Genomic DNA, 15,398 nt, shown 5'->3' with positions numbered 1-15,398 from the left:
TTATTCAGTTTTAAATGTAGAATTGTTATCTGCACAATATAAAATAATTACATAACTTTAAAAGCCATTCCTTTGTCACTGAGCTATCTCATGACCTTTGGGGTATTGCATTCTGCCATTACTGACCTCAACAAAAAATAGATTGTAAGCTCTTTCGGGCAGGGTACTCCCCTCCTCCTGTGTCATTGTTTGTATTTGTCTGTCATTTGCAAACCCCAATAAAAGTACGCACTGCGTAATATGTTGGCGCTATATAAATTCAGTTTAATTATAATTATTATTATTAACAATAATAATAATAATAATAATAATATTATACCTAGTGCTTGGTTATTATTCTGATCCTGTAGCTGTAGTGATCTGGGACATATATGCAGAAAAGGAATTCTAAATCTTCTTATCTGGGTACTCCCAAGCCTTTGATACAGGTAACTAATACCTGCAGGAGGAGCTCGGTCATTGCATTAAACATCACCCAATGTTGTTTCTGAATTTCCCATATTTCTCATATATTCTGCCTTTAGTGGGGATTAATCAGTATGTGGTTGGTGTCACTGAATTTCTGATTTAGGATTATTTACCAACATAGTAACTTAAAGCGGAAATGAAGTTAAAAAATAAAAAACTGGGTCTGGAAAGATCCTTACTAAAAATAAACTCCTCTTTCTGATTGCAAATCTCTTTTTTTAAACTTACCTGTCCTGACTCTTTTGTGGGTGGTTCAACCTTTACCTGGTGCTCCTCGATGTGCAAGGTCCAGGTTAGGGATCTTTGATCTTTGGCCAAGCTGGAATGATGTAACTCTGAGTTAATTCATTCACAGAAACATGCGGTATTCCCTGTGCATGTGCAAACCTGGGTATGTTTTATTGCAGAAAGAACATTGCCTGTCCCTCCTGCAATAAGCATCCTGCCTGCTTCCATTGTTTTCATTCAGTTCCACTTTAATGGATTGACTATAATTTAATTCTAACTGATTTATAATTAATTGTATTCCGGTTTTCAATCAGTTTACTTTTTTTAAATAAATGTCAGCCATGGATTGAAAAACAAACGATTATACTAGCACACCAGTCAATTCTTTGTAATCGATTACAATGCAAATCAATTGCTGTGCTTCTCTCGAGAAATGTGTGTGCTCATGCTGCAAAATGTAATCAAACAGAAGGCGATTGAGAAGTCTCAAACACCCATCAGATACTTTTATGATTGAGAAAAATGTTCTGAACTAACTGATCAAGGTGTGTAATCCATTCCATAACCAAAATGAAGCACTTTTGTGCAAAAATTTCTACCTGATTCCATGAAATATTTAAATGGACTGCTTAAACAAATGGGAAATTGACCCTTATATGTCCAGTTTTAGAGGTCAGGAACCATGGTCGGAGTGAACTGACACTCCCAGAATGCCGAAGAAACTGGTAGGGGTTGCAGCGCTGGAACAATGTAAAGAAAGGGGATGCAGGCAGCTAATTCTCAGTTCCAGTTTTTAAGAAGGGTCACTCCAATCACCACTTTTCTATCCTAATAAAACAATGACATTTGTTTTATTCACAGTATTTGTTTTTTTACAGTTATATACACACATTTCAGGTTTATTTGTCCATCACATGGTTCTATTTGTGCCACAACAACCGAAATGATGTGTAATTTGCTGAGGGCTAATTGTCGATGGCTGTATTGCAGTGCACAAAGAAGCAGATGTCCCCATTTAGGTTGCCAAGGACACGGTGAAAAGAACTCACTTGAGATTCTGAATACGGTTTTGTGAGTGAAAGGTCTGCCCCATCTCCGATAATGAAATGCTGAATATAGATAACCCGGCATGCTATAAGCAAGCATCTTTCACCCACATGGAAGCCAATGTCTATATTTGCATTCAAGCCTGTTTGTCAGCTTTTGCATCATATGTTTTTATACTTTGTAATTGTTTCTTAATTGCTAGTTTTGTATAGAGCAAAGTGTTGTCATGCAGTGAAAATATCTGCTTATACAAAGGTCATTTTTAAATTTACACATCCTAAGTGTAGAAAAAAAAACATGAGAAGAATACAGGGAGAATTCTTTCCGTTCAGATTTTGATCGGGGCATTAGGCCTGATTTATTAAAGCTCTCTAAGACTTCAGAAAATAGACTGGCAAGGGTGAACCTGGGTGATGCAGCAAACCTGGAATGGATTTCCTAAAATACATTTGCTATTAGTTGGCCAACGCTTTAATTCCTGATTAATTCCAAGTTTGCTGGATCACCCAAGTTCACCCATGATAGTCTAATAATATTATTAAGCAGGATTTATATGGCACCAACATATCACACAGTTCTGTACATTAAATAGGGGCTGCAAATGACAGACAGATACAGATAAAGTAACACAGGAGGAGAGGACCCTGCCCCGAAGAGATTAAAATCTAGGAGGTTCGGGAAGAAACACACAATAGGAGGGGAGATATGTAGTGGTGGGAGGTAGTGAGGGTTTCAAAAAACAGAAGAAGATGGGTAGGCAAATTTGGTAATAATAATATTATTATTCTTGTCTAGAATATAGGCAATACGTCTATCTCCTCCAGCCTTACAGAGCTTTGATAAATTAGGCCCATTGTTTACAAGTGGATTGCCAGTCCATCCAATTTTATATGGATGATATAGGAAGGAATGCTTGAGAGTTGGGTGAGCCATTCTGATTCTCATTTGATAGACTTTGCTCCCGCCTATAGAAAGTCTATTTAAAAAAAAATGGAAAGAAGTACTAAAGTAGTGTTTCTCAAACTTTTAACATTTGGGAACCCATGACAGAACCGTCAGGGAACTGCTATAATTACTATATTTACATCTCACTATGTTAGTGTGGTGGTCAGCGGAAGGAATGCCTCTTACATTGGTATCAATAAATTGACCTGAGCACAAATTGCTCATTACTCGTGGAGCCCCTGGCAACCTCTGGAGGAACCCTGGTTGAGAATCATTGTACTAAAGGTTTCATGTGGCCATCAATTAGATTCAGATCTGCCTTTGCAGAAGAAAGAGAGAGAAAGTAAGGCCAACATCACACTAGGAATAGATAGGTCATTCTGTGACTGTGGCAGGATTGTTTTAGGGGACCAATACTGGCAATAGAGCCCCTTTCTGCACGCATGTATTGCTTCCCAAATGGGTAAGGTGCGTGCAAACAAGGGTGTCCTCCATGAATTTTCTAGAAATCTTTCTGCTGGTGAATTCATGGTTGTAACATTATTATCAAAAGTGTGAGGTTAGCTTTACAAAGCACAAACTGAAGGAAGTGCATTCCCATTAAATTTCTCAACTGGTGTCTGGATTCTAGCTGAAGTTGGTAAAAAAACCTACAAACAAAAAGAGTTCACAAAAAATCAATACACCTGTGACAGCATTATTGGGTTAATTAAATGAAATTTTATAACAGTTCATAATATAATAAGTTTTATAACAGTGTATGTCAACTTTTCCTCACATTTCTAGGTATGCTTCCTAAACAAGTTGCTGATGATCTTCGTCAAGGTCTTACTAATGAAGCTCAGAGCTATGCTAATGCAACTGTGTTTTTCAGGCAGGTTTTCCATGTCCGTGGTTGTGGGGTGTGTGCTTGTCTGTGTCTGTTTTTTGTGATTTAGTTTTTTCGAACTGTAAAATGAATTCAAAGATCAAACGCCATGATAATAATGTAGAGATTTGATTCTTGCCTTTAAAGAGGATCTAAAAAATGGCAACTATTCCAAAAAAAAAGGCATGCAAGGGGAGAAGGGTTTAGTCACCAGCGAGCCAAACAATCTACCAGTTTCCCCTTTTTCTCAGTAACCATCCAGCTAAAGGGTTTTCCTTGATATTGAGATGTCATGAATTAGTAGAGAAATTTAAGACTGTATGATAGAGTAGTAGTGTTTAGTATGTAACTCAAGTTATTATTCACCCTTAGGGGTTTGCCAACCCCAAACAGTTGGTAATCAAATCCAAAATACAAGGCAGACAGAGGGTTTTTTGTTTTTGGTAAGCCTAAGTGTATTATAATAATGATAGTTGCTCAAAATACAAAATACATCCAATAGAGTAAATATCTCAAAGAATATACAAAGGTGAACAAGTGTTTGGCCGTTAGTTGGCACTGAACAGATCACAACTGGTCAGTGTAAGAACCAAAAAGGGCAGAAAATGCCCGTTAAATCCAGCATCCGCATATTGTATGTCAGCAGTTCACATACGTGTGATTAGGATACCCGACGCGTTTCACCCGATGTAGGCTTCCTCAGGGGTAATGTGCAACCTGATAGTCCACGCTCAGATGATATATATGTAAGTTATGAATAAAAAAGCCAATGCAGTAGGGAAGTTTCAGGTACTAGGACGATTACCTGGTTGTTAGAGAGGAGAAGAAGTATACCAAAGGATTGTCAGGGTGCCGGGAGGGAGAGGGCTACAAGTGTAGCCTCTCCTAGTATTGGTCTAGAATTGGTAGGAGATTATTCAAATAGCATGCAGGAGAGATTCACAAAGCATAGATTCACTGAATGAAGAAAGCTGAAATAGGAAGATGAATGCAGTGTAGATTTTCCCCCAAAAAAGCAGACAGTAAGCAGCACAGTAATGACAACACCAAATCTAATTTCAAATCCAATGAGACAGTTAGAGTCACCGGTGCCTTGGATCTCACACTGTACAGTATTCTCCCTGGAATTTTTGTAAGCTCGTATGTATTTACGTATGTATTTACACAATTTTCTCTTTCTTGTTTAGTGACATTGTGGGCTTCACGACACTGTCTGGGTCCAGCACTCCTCACCAAGTGGTCAACTTGCTCAACAAGCTCTACACTCAGTTTGACAACATTATTGACAATTATGATGTGTACAAGGTGGAAACTATTGGTGATGCATGTATGTCACTTATTCGTTTTACCTATTTATAATTGATGTATGTTTTTATTGAACTTTACTGTCCCTTTTTATTGAACTGTCCCTGTCTTGTTTGTATTGCTGTCCACATTAGGGGATGTCCCATTGCAACTGGTCCCAGTGATACTTGTCTCAGAAAGTGATGGGTTCATATTTGAGTTCTCACTGCAACAGGAAATAAAGGCAGACTATGCTCACTATTAGACTTGATTGAGTTGTAACAGGAGAAATTTCACAATTGAAATATATTTTTTATCAGCAATAATAGGATGTTTAACTTAGGGTTTAACTTCCCCATTCAAGCCAGAATGACTTTAGATTAGAGGCTAAGGCTCTGATTTTTTAACATTCTCCAAGGCTGGGGAGAATACACCCAGTGACCCTGAGTAATTGAGCAAACGGATTTCCTAAAATCAAGCTATTTGTTAGCAAATGGTTTCAATTCTAGACCAGATTCATTCCAGGTTAGCTGGATCACCCAGCTCCACTGATGAAAGTGTATTCTCTCCAGCCTTGGAGAACTTTAATAAATCATGGCCTATGTACATATGTCAGATGCCGTTCATCGATCCAACCTGGCAGATCCATGAATGACAGGCGTTGAACGACCACAATAGGAGAAGAGCACAGTGAGGTGCCACTTGTTTATTCTCCCCTCTCCATAGAAGAGTGGCACTGTGTCTACAGCCCTCGTTCTCCCCTCTGTCAGTCTTTTGCCGCTGGAAACAATCATTAAATACGAATTTAAGCGACAAACATTGAGCGTCTGTACACAGCCATAGACTTTACAAAACAGCAGTGTCATTTCTTCATCCACAGGGGTTGATTAAACAAGAATAGAGCAGAAACACATTAATATGTGCTAAACTTTGCTGTCTACTCCTGATAGAGTATTCTCTGTCTGCACATCTGCATGCAAAAAAGCCTTATTGGTTAGCTTCTTATGTTATAAAGACTTTTGTCATAGGAAGTCATGCAGCCATTTGAGGAGTTGGCCGAATATCATGTTTTGTGCCTTAAAACAACTTATTCAACACTTTATCAATGTTTCTGTTTTTGCAGATATGGTGGTATCTGGTGTCCCGAAAGAAAATGGTATGAAGCATGTGTCTGAGATTGCAAGTATGGCTTTGGATTTAGTCACTGTTTGCCACTCTTTCAAGATCCCTCATATGCCAGACACTAAGCTGAAAATCAGGGCAGGAATACATTCAGGTGGGCTGCTGTTATAAGTTTGGGATGCTTCATTGACTCCATTGAACTTGGAGCCATATTAGATGTGATGTAAGGTTTCATCCAGTATCATCATTATTCTGTGGGGAAGGGGGTATGTGGATAAATGTCAGGTATCCAATACACACAGGTTTTCAATTTTTGTGAGGACATTAGTTGTAGCATCTGCACCAACAACAGTTCCTCTGTTCATTCAGCCTCTGTACCTACAACAGTTCCTCTACGTCGCAGCTGTTTATTTCTAGGAACGTAAAGCAAAATTCTAATTTTTAGGATGTATTACATTTTTAGTTCCTCAATCCAAAAACTGCCACTTTGTACACTGCCTTGTACCCTACAGAAAGTCCGCTGAGGTCAGCAGATGCCACCTCTGGCCCTAATGGCACTCAGCCTGAAAATGAATATCCAGACACTCATTGCTTTACCCCTGTAGTTCTTTGGCTTGGAGAACCTATAGCTATCAGATTACAAGCACTGTTATGTCTGTGTTACGCAAATTATTTAATTCAGATGAACACCCGTACTGGATTCCTAAGTGGTCACTCAGTACTAAAGGGAGGGCTAATTGTGCAGGAAAAACGTAATATTCATAAAAGTCATGAAGTCATGGGCAAAAGATATTTTTTACAATTTTAGTAAACCTAGAGTTTAAAGATGGCCATATACATGATATTGCTTGAACCACAATCTCAGAGCTATGGGCATAGCAAATATGGCAGTGAAGGACTGAAGAAGTGATGCATCCTTTTTAAGGGTTTAGCACCTTGTCTGATTGTTATTTTGTCCCTATATGATGATATATCACTATCCTCCCTTGTTTATAAGCATTATACATCATCCAGCATGCCAACTGTGTGAATGAAACTTTGCGATAGACTTCTCCTAATCTCTCCATTGAAGGTCCTGTAGTGGCTGGGGTGGTTGGCGCCAAGATGCCTCGTTATTGTTTGTTTGGAGATACGGTGAACACTGCATCAAGGATGGAATCTACCAGTGAAGGTACAATCACATAATAAACATACGCTAATATTTATTTTATGATTATAAATACATCATTTTCAACCATTATCATGTTAAGTCAGCCTAATATTAGAATATTAGAGGGATTATTAAAGCTCAGATTCTCCAATAAAGTTCAAACTAAATATCGGATGCCAACCCCAGAATAAATTTACAACATGTAGAGGATAGAAACAAAAGAAGGAGCTTTTTTGCAAATAAAACAGTTTTTTTTACTTCTGAAAGCTACCAAATACTATTTAAACTATTGCTAGACAACACACAGCTCAAATAAATAGTGTAGAATTTAAGACGGTTGTTTCTTTTACTTGACACGTTTCACCTTGTGGCTTCATCAGGTTTTTTTTTTACAGAGTCCTATTTAAGGATGATGGAAATATAAAAATCCCAATCAAGAGATATTGTGGTGAGATCAGAGAGAAGTAGTGGTAGCAATAGTAGTTGTTTTAAACTATAACTGGCATAAATGGCTGGGTGCAACTTGGTGATCCTTGGAGGGTAAATACTCATTGTTTCCAGTGGATGATAGGGTTTTTGTTCTTGAACCAAATAAATTTGCAGAGTAGATTATAAAGGAAAGCTTGGCAGCAGCTAGGTGAGAGTGTGACTGGCTACATCACAATAAATCTCGATTAGGATTTTTATCTTTCCATCATCCATAAATAGGAGTCTCTAAAAACCCTCTGAAGAAGCCACAAGGTGAAACGTGTTGGGTAAAAGAGACGACCGTCTTAAATTCTACACAATTTATTTAAGCTTTGTGTTGTCTAGCAATAGTTTAAATGTTACTTGCTGTATGTATTTGGTAACTCTTAGAAGTAAAAACCTAATTTGACAAAAGGTCCCTTCTTTTGCTTCCATCAGCCTAATATTAAATATGGCATGTTAATTTGTTACACGAACAGTTTCCAGCCAGAGGGCAAGGTTCTAAGTCCATTTTACATGTCCAGGAAGCTTATCCTAACCACTTTGCTGAACATAATTCTGTTTAGAATAGTCTACAATTTGGGTGTAGCAGGAGGCAAAAATTTCTAAATCGGGTATATGCAAACACCTTAGCTTGCCTTAAAGAGAACCCTAGAAGTGTTGGCTTTAGTGGATTTCAAGGACGAGTTCTAGTCATCAGAGTAGTATTGCTAGGGCTTTGGGTGAACATTTACTGCTTTCTTCTATATGTGACAGTGCCATATAGTCCTCCAGTGATCCAAAGTTTGCAATACCACATGACATACGTTTAGCCATGGTGACTTTTAGTGTATAATTTAAACATTTCAGTACAATGGTATCTTAGTTAACATTTTTTATGTTATTCCCAAATTTGAAAAGCTTTTTCTCGATTATTTCTATAAAAATGTTTTTTGCTTTTTTTCCATAAGCCTTGAAAATTCAGTGCACTTCCAGTGCTGCTGATCAGCTCAAACAAATTGGTGGCTATATCCTGGTTTGCAGAGGAACACTTGAAATAAAGGTAAACTTAATTAACAATTCCCCAAATGATAATATATCTGAATTGTCCTGTTTTTTTAAGACAATTATGGTTTTGGGATCCTTGGGGGATTAAATATTTTATCAAGGTTAGGTGAATTGATGGAACCAATGGTTGGGTGCTACTGACGGTAGACTGTGATCCGGTTTTTACCGAAGAGCCCCACAAATTATTTCTGGTTGAGATGTAGATAAAGACATTCTATTGAATAAAAGTAAAGGCAGCCTTGGGAGTCTTCTACAGTTAGTTGTCACAAATATAAAGCAAACATTGTACATAGGCATAGTTGTAATGCAAGATCAGCAATTCTTCACCCCCAGATTCCGCACACCCAGCTCCCTCTGATACTTGTTGGGAAATTTAGAAGTGACTAATCAGTCTTGTATCATATTAATGCATGAGTCAGACAACTGATACAGATGCATTTCTAATGACGGGGAGAGCAGAAGTAGCAGGTGAAGCTTTGCACTTAGATATTAGGAATATTACTTTATATTATCTGGTTATCTTTAATGCAATTGTGTTTTCAAATAAGGCAACAAATATACAAAGATTGACATTTGCAATTATTTTCTGTTGAAATGAAAAAGCAAAAAAAAACAGGACTGCTGTGTTTTAATCCATAGGAGCGGATAAATCAATGCGGTTGATATATTACAGGACTTTAGGCAGTTAAGTTAAATATCATTTTAAAAAAAACAAATGTTAATTTGTTTGGTGAGGATAAGCTTTCCCTGAATGACCTCTGCTGATATAATTAATACTCCAATAAAAGAAATAACAATGCTCTAATCCTAAAACATTGGCCAGAGGACATCATAGTAATATGGTTCACCTTGCCGATCCTCCACATCACTAATATATCCTCTAGTCATGTGGAGCCACTAATAGAATGAGATTGCCACTTCTATAGGCAACAGTTAGACGTGCCTGGATAATGTGTTGCCAATCCATCAGAAGCCCATGTGCAGTGTTTCTCAACCATGGTTCTATGGAACCCCAGGGTCCCTCCTGAGGTTACTGGGGGTTCCTTGAGCAATAAGCAATTTGTGACTCTAAGGTCAGGTACTATATATATATATATATATATATATATATATATATATATATAAATTTGTTTGCTTTTTCTCACTCATTATGGGTTTATTTCATTTGAATCTAAGACCAAACAAGAAATGATAATTATCAAAGTCAAACAATTCGATGCCATTAAATATAATAGTTAAAGAAAATACACAGTTAAGGTCAAACTTACCTAAAAGAACATCTGAGAAATAAACAAATAAAATAAAACAATCGGATGAGAATCGGTATTCACGGAGCAGGGTGACTGTTGTAATGGTGGAAACAATACTGAAGTGTACGGCTCGGTAACGGTTCCCTCATACAACTACACTGACGTCACGCTGCGCCTTCCTTGTTTTTCTGTCTCTAGTACAGTTTGTGAATTTAGTGCAATATAAAAGCGAAAATTGTCATTAAGAATATAAGAATTTATTAGAAAATTAATTTTGTTTTATTAATAATAAAAAGTAAAAATTGCAAATAATGTCCAATTTTTTCTGTGGACCACCAAAATTTTCTTGTGGATCACTGGTTCATAAAATAAAATAAATTATATTTTATAAATACTTAGAAGATATAATTTTATTGAGAGGTGCCTTTAAAGTCTATTTTAGTTTTTATAAAGGAATTATATTAGGATGAAACCAACAATCAAAAGTCAGAACAGAATCCATGGAAATCAAAAATTATGCCTAAAAACTCTAAAATGATGAAAGAGAACATTTGATTGCCATGAGTTACTTACCACTGCTTTTACACTGATTTGTTCAATAAGACAGCAAGTCGCATTTCCTTACAAATGCACAGTCACCATGTGGGACGCTTTTGTATGTATTTATTAGCTCTAAGCAGCTTTTATCAGCAGCCATGGGAATTGCTCTCATGGTTGCAGTGGAGAGGGTATCCATAACAATTGTCATGCTGTGCTAGGAGGACACAGCTGTTACTCACCACACTCTGTGTTACATCCTGCTGCAAATGGTTGCAAGACCTAAACAGACATTTGCATTTGACATTCAGGATTGCCAGCTGTCCAAAAAAATGAGGCAACTAAGTTTGTCTGCTAAAAAAAAAATACTTACTCTATTTTTACCTTGTGGCAAACTGAAAATTTAATTGGACTTTAAACCACAAGTTAATTTTCATGCAACCACTGACATGTTCCATCTATGTCATCCAGGCACTGTGTAGCTCAACTATACTACTTGCATTGCCAGCAATTAAATATTAAAACCAACTGACCATGAGCATTTTTTTTATTGACATTTTTTTATTTTTAGCTAAAAAGGATTTAATAAATATATTTACTGCAACCTGCGAATCCCATGTTGTCTTGATCCGATTCTTCATTCTGCTTCCTCCTATTATGTACCATGCCAACATATTCTTATTTCCAGCTACCCTTATGACTTCAATGATGGCACCCAATTTTGCAGAGCTAGAGTGTCCCCTGACAGTGGGCTGGATTTATTAAAGCTCTCTATGACTGGAGAGGATACACTTTTGTCAGTGAACCTGTGTGATCCAAAAAAGGTTAAAAAAAAAAAAGAAGAGAATGGGTGTTTGAGGTTGGCAATGATTTTCTTGTATTGGTATTTTAAATTTACAATTACTATATACATCAAAGCATAAAAAGCATAATAAAAGTGTTAGGTCAGAACCCGAGAGAAGCATGTTAGACGCATTTTAGCCCGTCACCTGTTTTTCATTGTTTTCAAGAATGTTTTGTATAAATATTGTTTAAGCAGAGAATTTATGTATAGACAATGGTCAAAACTATCCTTGACTAACTCTAACGGGTTCTGACCTAACACTTTTATTATGCCTATTACAATTTGATGTATATTGGTAATTGTAAATTTAAAATACCAATAGAAAAAACGAATTGCCAAAAAACGAAATTATGAATCTCCAAAAAACTGTAATGGATCTGGTCCAGGATTGAAAACATTTGCTAACAAATAGCAAATGACTTTAAGAAATCCATTCCAGGTTTGCTGAATCACCCAGGTTAACTGATGAAAGTGTATCCTCTCTAGCCTTGGAGTGCTTTAATAAATCACAAATTTAAATGACTTGGTAACAGTGTTCTTTCCAGACCCTTTTAGCTGGTCTCATTCAGCACATGCAGAGACTCCACAGTCTCCTGGTACAGCAGTCGCCAACCGGTGGTCCATGACTCTGGCCTGTGCGCCCCCCAGCAGGGTCAGGAAAAGGACCCGGCTGGGGGGCGCACCGGACCGGCCAGAGCCACGGACCACGTCTCCCGTGGGTGGTGGGCAGGTTGTGTCTCTGGATTCAGACCTGTGATGGGAGAGTGGGGAGGTTCTGGAATCATGATGTCACTATGCATACTTTCTTCCCCTATGAGTAACACACGGCTCCCCGTACGTGCGCAGTGCGGAGCCTGTAAGTTTAGTGGGCCGTAGGACTGAAAAGGTTGGCGACCGCTGTTCTGGGATATGTGGCGTAGATATCCCAGGAGTGGCATTACCCTTCAGTCTTTTTCACTGTGCCAATAACTTGGAATGGATGGCCACACAAGCAAGGATAATGTAAAAAGTAAAAAGAACAACAAAATGCTATTTATTGATTTAAAGGAAAAGTAACAACAGATTTTATTTTAAAGAAGGATCCATTCATCTAAGGGTTCATTCACACATAACCATTGCAGTGATGCCATTTATGTAATAGATCTAAAAGTAATGCATTTTAATACCATTGTAGTGTGTTGAACTACACTGCCAGTCTATTTGGAATAAACAGATTGCCGTATTGCAGCGTTCCCTAATGCAATCAAATACTTACAATGACATGATGTTCAGGCTGTAAAAGCAGCATTTTACTGAATTATTATTGGCTGCACATTTTTGTCCTGTCAGCAGCTGAAATACTCAAATAAGTTGATATAAGTTTTATATATATTTTTTATATATGTATTTATATTTTCTTGAATGTCTTCCAGGGTAAAGGAGCAATGACAACATGGTGGCTGGAGGGGAAAGAAAAAGAAGGAAACTGGAATATTTAACCCACAAATTGGGACTTTTCTTACAGTGAACATTTGCCCAATCTTTGTGCCTTGTTTAGAACTAGGGAACATATTTATAAATATATAAATGTGTGTGTGTCAGGGGCTGATGATGAATTGAGATGGATTACTAAATAAATATATTGCTCTTTGCCTTAATAATCAAACCCACACATGTGACCTCAAGATTCTAAGGAGCTTTTGTATGTCAGACACAATGTTATTTCTTTTTCTTTTTTTTTTTGTTTGTTTGTTTTTTAGTGAAATGACCTTCTCACTATAGACACAACAGAAGGAAAGCTATTTTATCAGTTTCAGGAGTTCCAGAAAGAACGCCCATTACATATGTCAATTTTGATATGCAGCAGTGGCACCCCTACACCCCACAATTTGCAAGAAGTGTCTAAGAATATGGAATGGCTCTGACAACTGCTTAATAAAACCGTCTTTATTAGGGCATCTTTACATTAGTGGTAATATACAACAGCATCGACTGCTCCTAAGTGGCAACTGCTAGCACCCGGGAACAGACGGTAACCATATAGTTTTTTCAAGAATTTTCAATTGCAAGTTTTTCTTTTTTTGATCGCTTGAAAAAACCACCTGCAAATGCTACAATTCAAGTCTATGAAGGCAGATCGGGTGGCAAAATGCTCTTGGAATCTGCATGCAGTGTCTGAACAAACGTGCCAAAACTGCCGCCACCAACCGATGAAAATAAAATGAAGCATTTGTTCCAAAGTTAATTATTTTTTGCTTGCTGTTTTATTCAGTAATTACCATTCTCATCTGTTTTACTAATAGATGGAAGGGGAAGCAAATGATCAGCAAATGGTGGGCTGTTGACTGCATTATATAGGCACTGATATAAATATATATAGATTATATAAGCTGTTCATGTGAAGCAGACCTTACAGAATGTTATGAAAAATGAATTTCTTCATTGAACTGAATCATATATGTAGATTTGATTGAATAAAACAAAGCAATTATTGTTCTGTTGTGCCTATAATTATGTACTTACCGGGTCTTCAGGGAGCATTCTAGATTGTAAGCTCTTCGGGGCAGGATCCTCTCCTCCTCCTGTGTCACTGTCATTTGCAACCCCTATTTATTGAACAGTGCTGTGTAATATGTTGGCGCTATATTAATCCTGTTTATTATTATTATTATTATTATTAATAATAATAATAATAATATATTATTATTAATATTAATAATCATTCTGGATTTTTTTAAAAAAGTTGGTCCTTATAAATATTGTCCCTTATGTTACCAAAAGACATTCATATAAAAAGTTTTCTATATTGCTCACCAAGTTTTTTGTGGGAAACCTTATACAGAGTGTTTGGGTAATGGACACATCCAATGCAAGAGGGAGAATGAAGAATGATCATTTATGCCACGTCAGAGCTTTTGGTGCACTGCTACTTCACGAATATAAAAGTATTTCAAAACCAATGCAAAATTATGAAGGACAGATACAATAATAATTGGAAGTTAAAGACTGCATCTTGTTTTTACAGATCTGTACACCAGAGGGGTATTTTCGGAGGGATGAGGAACAGTCTTACAAACAAAAGGCAGTTAAGAGCTATGAGACAGATTGTTAAAAGGCGATGTTTGTGCATCAATATGTGCCATGCACCGCTAAATACCAGGTGTACCTGGATCCGGATCAGTACACAAGCTACATTCCCTGGGTATGGGTTCAAACTCTGTGCTTGGCTAGACATTGCATGCAACCTTTGCCTGTGTCCGAACTGACTCCCAATACTTTCACAGCAAAGGTGCAAGAATGGCCTATGCCACCTTATAGAGAAATACATTTCGGAACAGAATCAGAGAATGCTATAGACAAACATCCAAAACACTCATGTTAATAAAGAGGGTCAAACTTCGCAATGGGTGCCAGGTAAATGCAAGAGGTTGAAATTTATCCCAAGGTATGGTATAAATAAGAGACAGGAGCGATCATGTGATTGTTCCAGGTAACACACACTTCCTAATCACACCAGGGGTCCTCGAGTTTTCTAAGCAAAGGGTCAGTTTACTGTCCTTTTGGCCTTAGGTGGGTAATTGCTCAGAAAATGGGAAAATGGCCCAGAATCAGTAAGACAATGCTTGAAGGGTGGAGAACAGTGTGAGTGTGGATAGTGCAAGTAGATATAATGGGTTACCATTGGTGCCAGTGGAAGAAATAGTGACCCATCAGGGGTAGGAAGAGCGGGGTAGTCTTCTATCACAAGTGCAAGGAATGGTGCCCTATTATTTGTGTCAAAGGGAGGAACGGCATGGTGCTACTGGAAGGAATTGTGCCCATCATTGCTGTCAGTAGAAGATAAAGTTTCAATCATTAGTGTCAGTGTGAAGAATAATCTCTCATCATCAGTATCAGGGGTAAGAACAGTGGCCCATCATTGGTGTCAGTAAGAATAGTACCCTGGTATTCATGTTAGGGGAATTATTATTGTCCCATCATCGGAATCAGTGGGTAAAATGGAGCCTCATTATTAGGGTCTGTGGGAAAAATATTGTCCCATAATTGGAATTAGAGGCAAGAATCACGTCTCATCATTGGTGCCAGTGGGAAGAAAAGCCCCATCATTGGTGCCAGGGTCAAGAATAGTTCCCCATCATCGGTGTCACTAGGAGGAGTAAT

General features: G+C 37.6%; 1 protein-coding gene across 1 annotated transcript in view; it reads left to right on the top strand.

Moving 5' to 3' along the window:
• The window catches only part of LOC140337165 (atrial natriuretic peptide receptor 2-like), a gene marked incomplete at its 5' end in the record, with an annotated part of 32,039 nt that extends 18,310 nt beyond the window's left edge, over positions 1 to 13,729 (top strand). The window contains 5 exons of the mRNA XM_072420737.1: positions 4,744 to 4,883; positions 5,964 to 6,116; positions 7,035 to 7,133; positions 8,531 to 8,622; positions 12,671 to 13,729. Of these exons, the coding sequence (XP_072276838.1) occupies positions 4,744 to 4,883; positions 5,964 to 6,116; positions 7,035 to 7,133; positions 8,531 to 8,622; positions 12,671 to 12,736 (550 nt within the window). The remainder of the gene's footprint in view (positions 1 to 4,743; positions 4,884 to 5,963; positions 6,117 to 7,034; positions 7,134 to 8,530; positions 8,623 to 12,670) is intronic.
• Positions 13,730 to 15,398: the final 1,669 nt, after the last annotated feature.

The sequence above is a fragment of the Pyxicephalus adspersus genome, chromosome 8 (assembly GCF_032062135.1).
Source record: "Pyxicephalus adspersus chromosome 8, UCB_Pads_2.0, whole genome shotgun sequence".
In the NCBI taxonomy this organism is placed as follows: domain Eukaryota; kingdom Metazoa; phylum Chordata; class Amphibia; order Anura; family Pyxicephalidae; genus Pyxicephalus; species Pyxicephalus adspersus.
The sequence above is the reverse complement of the archived record's forward strand: the minus strand, read 5'-3'. Positions and strand labels throughout refer to the sequence as shown.